We start from the raw sequence: 4,599 nt of genomic DNA, 5'->3' as shown, positions 1-4,599 counted from the left end.
GATTTGTACATGGCTCACTGTAAGTGGGGTTATATTTTCCATTAGGGAACAGGATATTTGATTTATATTTCAGGTGCTGGCATTTCCTTTTATTGCCTTGCACCTCAATTTAATAAATGTATTGGTAAAATAGTTTACAGTAAAGAGCTACAAAACCAGAGATGGTCTTCACAGAAGCCGTTGAACTTTATCTGGACAATAAGATGCTGGACGCTATGCTTGGTATATGCTTGCAATGAAAGAACCTCAACTGAACTTGAACTATGGCAATATAGCAAGGTGGAGGAATCCACCATGGGGGGAGGGTTGGGGTAAGGGTAGGGGGGAATCCCAGTGCCTAAAAAATTGTAAATAAATAAATAAAATGAAATAACAAAAAAGATAATAGATCAACCAATGTTTGACTTGACATGGTATTATCAAAACAGCCATGTTGAAATAAGGTTAATTTATCCATCCAAGTGGTAAATGAAGTTATTTGGTCATCCACATTGCAACAGGGTGCAAAATTATTGAGTGAGTGCATCCAGCTGTAACTGGTCAGGTTAGATTTGCCCTCTTCCCTTAAAGAGAAACCAGATCCTGGAAATTGGGCCTTGTGAAAAGTGGAACCAAGAAGTTAAACCGTAATTGTAACTGTGAAATTTCTCATTCTCCCTCTAACCTGCCAATTGTTGCTTCTGTACCCTTACTTGTTTGCTTGCCAGCATTAAGGCCACAAAGATTTTTATTTTTTTTATTTTATTTATTTTTTTTTTGCTTTATAAGCTTGCTACCTCTGTAGCTCAGAGTGTTCTCCTTCAGATCTGCTCTGAGAGGGGCAGTCGATAGCTGGCTAATAAATATTCCCCACATTCTAAGTTGCCTTTGGTGGTCTTTCATATATGGTGAGCCTCTTGACACATTAATCCTTGAAGATTCAATTTTGTTAAGTTAGAATATTTCCATGTTATGTTTCTCAATCACTGTTTCGTATCCAAAGAGTAACACTGTTTCTTTTCCTACAGTAAATTCTATTTGTATTGACCTTGACTCACTGATTTGTAAATAGTGTCTTGCATATGTGAGCAGAAGATTGACTAATATGTTTTGCAAAATGATCAATAAATGAATTCATCACTTTCCAATATTGTATTATTTTTCTCTTCTCACATTTCTATCATATGCTGTTGAGTTAGTTGTATCTTGATATCACTTGCCTCCCAGGCCATGAAAAGGCTTTGAGAACAATGAGACATTGAATGTTCAGAGATGGCTAATGGATGTCAATATCCACTGACATATTTTCTGAAAAGAAGAATTTCCAATATCACTTGAATTCAATTATTAAGAAATTATGGTAAGTTTCATAAAACTTCTGATTTTTTTACATGTACTTTTTTTTCCTGAAAGTAGATTGATTGTTTGGGTTAAAGAGAAGATACACTGACTGTTTAGATTTTATTTTTAAAAGCGGTTATAGGGGTCTTCTGTCAAACAGATCAGTGGCCATTCTAAAGTCAGAGCATGAAATATTGAATATAATCTTGTTGTGCCTATAATTGTAAACTAATGACATAGAAATGTGAATTACATATAGATTGCTTATATTATATACCTATTTCAGAATGTCATACTGTATTTTATAAATTCATGATACTATTATTATGTTAAACATTTTAATGTTTTCCAAAACCATGGTTACAAAATTTGGAAAAATATTACAGGGAGAATATCACAAAACACAAATGATAAGTTTAAGATTAGGTGCCATATAAAATTTCATTACATGATGAAATCTTTTACAGATTTGCTCTGTCGTTTTGTAGTAATCATTCATCCCTCTGTCCAGTCGCCATACTGTAGAGAGGAGCTTTTCTGCTAGTCAGTTAGGAGCTGCATTCACTATTGGATCAGTTGTCATAGTATCACAGTACTTATGTCCAGATGACCCTTAGTTTACCTAGTAATGGCTCCAAAGTGATAGGGTAGGCATGCTGGCACTTTGGATATCCCAAAGAGAAGCTATAAAAAACTTCCTTTAAATGAAAGGCTAAAGATGTTCAACTTTAAAACAAAAAGAACAACAATATGATAGAGTTGCTAAGGTCTGTTGTAAGAATTAATTTTCTGTCTGTGTAAGTGTGAAGAACAAAAGAGAAATTCATAGTAGTTTTTGTGGTTAAACTTCAAACTGTAAAAAGCATGTCCACAGTTTTGTTAAAATGGTAAAGATATCAAATTATAAGATTTAGTATTATTTGAAATTTTACACATGTATATAAGTGTTGGAATGTACCACCTACAGATAAACGTAGATTTTTCCTGTATGTGACAAGTGTGAGGTGAATTTTCACTAAGCCTTGATTGTTTCATTTGCGAACATTTTCATTTTGGCTACTTGCTCAACTATTTGATCATTAATTGCATGTTCAACAAGTTTAAAAGGAAACACACATCTTTCATGTCTGCTTGGGTCTTAGTTTCAGAGGTCATCTTGCCTTGATCCAAAACTCCTTAGTGAGGGCCCTTCTGAGAGCAGCTTTCACGTCCTTATTCCTCAGGGTGTAGATAAATGGGTTGAGTGTTGGTGTGACAATGCCATAGAAGAGAGCCATGATCTTCCCCCTGTCTCGGGAATAGCTAGAGGGTGGCTGAACATACATGCTGATGGCTGTGAAATAGAAGAGGCTGACCACCAGCAAATGTGAAGCACAGGTGTTAAATGCTTTCCAGCGACTCTCAGCAGATCGGATTTTCATTACTGCCCGTCCAATAAACATGTAGGTGCCCATGATCAGGCTAAGAGGCACCAAGAGTAGCAAGGCCCCCAACACATTGAGCTCAGCTTCATTCAGACGTGTATCAGTGCAGGCCAGTTTCAAAAGGGCAGGAACTTCACAGAAGAAGTGATCTATTACCCTGTGTCCACATCTTGGAGCCACCACCGTGAGGGTGGACTGGACAAGGGAGTTAGCAAAACCACTAATCCAGGTGCCAACAGCCATGTGGATGCAACGTCTCTGATTCATGATGATTGGGTAGTGAAGAGGCTTGCAAATGGCAGCATAACGGTCGAAGGCCATGATGGCCAGAAGTATGCATTCAGTGGAACCCAAGGCTAAAAAAATGTAGAGCTGAGCGACACAACCTCCGTAGCTAATTGTCTTTTGGGGTCCTCTGAGGTTGACTAACATCTGTGGGACGGTGCTGGTGGTATAGCAGAGATCCAGAAGGGACAGGTTTGAGACAAAAAAGTACATGGGACTGTCAAGCTGAGGATCCAGGCGGGAAACGAGGATAATGGAGATATTTCCAAAGAGGGCAAAGATATAGGCCACCAGGAAGATGACAAAGAGTGGTGTCTCTAGCCATGGACGGTCAGAAAAGCCCAGTAAGATAAAATCATCTGGTGAGCTCGGAGTGTTGTTCCACATGTTAGCACTGGCAGGTGAAAGTCCCTAGAAAGCCTCTGAATGGCCCCTGTTGGGGAAGGGCATCAATACTTTGAGGAAGCCGCTGAGAGTTGGAGGTCAGAGATGCTGGAATGCACTTGTCGTTCTTGCTCTAATCTGCATCTCTATCCCAATGATTGTAACATCACACAAGTCGCCTCTGTCTTGATTCTGATAAACTGTTTAGTCAGCCTCATCAATATAATCTTGAAAGAGTGCTGTAAAAATAAAAAAGGCCACTCATAAGGTCGCTGCAATTTTGCCTATTGAATGGATCCTCAAGTGAGCCATTCACCCCCTTTGGAATTTGATGCTGTTTCTTTCTTTGTTTCCTTTTTAAAGATTCAACAGTAATATTGTCACCTCTATACAACTTGGGTATTTAGGGGTGACAGTAGAGAATAAATTAAAACAATGGGAAATAATAATTTCCCCCAGATAGGTCAAACCAGGATTAGCAGGAAGAGAGCAGTTGAATCTGCAGCTAAGGCAGAGCCAAGGCACCTTATGTGTGCATCATATTCACGTTCAGCCTGATGAGAGACAGGACAGAAACTGGGCCGCTTTCACACACCTGCACATCCCAAGGATGAAGTATCAGGTCCTTTTCATCCCTTCCAAGCTTTAATGCTGGGTCTGCTGAAAATAATTTAAAAATAGGAACATAACGATAAATGTAAGCAAGATAGCACAAAATAATCAGACCTCAGAAATACGCTTGCTGTGAAGATGCTACTTTAAAAATAACTTGCTAAATGTGATGATTTTTAGCGTCTTTGAGAAATCATCAAAAGAGGCCCAGATGTTTGTTCCCAAAATTTGAGGCTGTATATGAATTTCTAAACTCTCAAGATTTTCTACAGTGCATGTAAACATAATCATCTTTCTTCTCTCTCTCTTTAATCTCATGTCTTCTACCCAAGTTGCCCCATTCTACTCTTCCTCCTCCTAAATAACATAAACATTTAATGATACAGTTTCTGAAAAATGACTCCGGCAATGAGTATTTCCTTTCTCTTCCTGACTGTTGTATTTTAATAAATTTGCATTATAATTTTTCTGTTTTGTAAAAGGCATTTTCCTTTTTCCTTCAAATTCCAGTTATTGAGCCAACATTGCAGTGCCATCGGTTGCAGTACTGCCTGGAACACCAGCATCCTAGATG

At 38.2% G+C, this 4,599-nt stretch overlaps 1 protein-coding gene across 1 annotated transcript; it reads right to left on the bottom strand.

The window, feature by feature from the left end:
• Positions 1-2,471: 2,471 nt before the first annotated feature.
• On the bottom strand, positions 2,472-3,416 carry LOC121156319 (olfactory receptor 2B2-like). Its single transcript, XM_040979942.1, has one exon. The coding sequence runs from the start codon at positions 3,414-3,416 to the stop codon at positions 2,472-2,474; it is 945 nt and encodes a 314-aa protein (XP_040835876.1).
• Between the last annotated feature and the right edge of the window lie 1,183 nt (positions 3,417-4,599).

Source organism: Ochotona curzoniae, unplaced genomic scaffold (genome assembly GCF_017591425.1).
Source record: "Ochotona curzoniae isolate NIBS_2020 unplaced genomic scaffold, NIBS_Ocur_1.0 contig_3350, whole genome shotgun sequence".
Taxonomy (NCBI): domain Eukaryota; kingdom Metazoa; phylum Chordata; class Mammalia; order Lagomorpha; family Ochotonidae; genus Ochotona; species Ochotona curzoniae.
The sequence above is the reverse complement of the archived record's forward strand: the minus strand, read 5'-3'. Positions and strand labels throughout refer to the sequence as shown.

Excerpts from the sequence above, each read along its gene's own strand:
- LOC121156319 (XM_040979942.1), bottom strand. The coding sequence starts at position 3,416 with ATGTGGAACAACACTCCGAGCTCACCAGATGATTTTATCTTACTGGGC.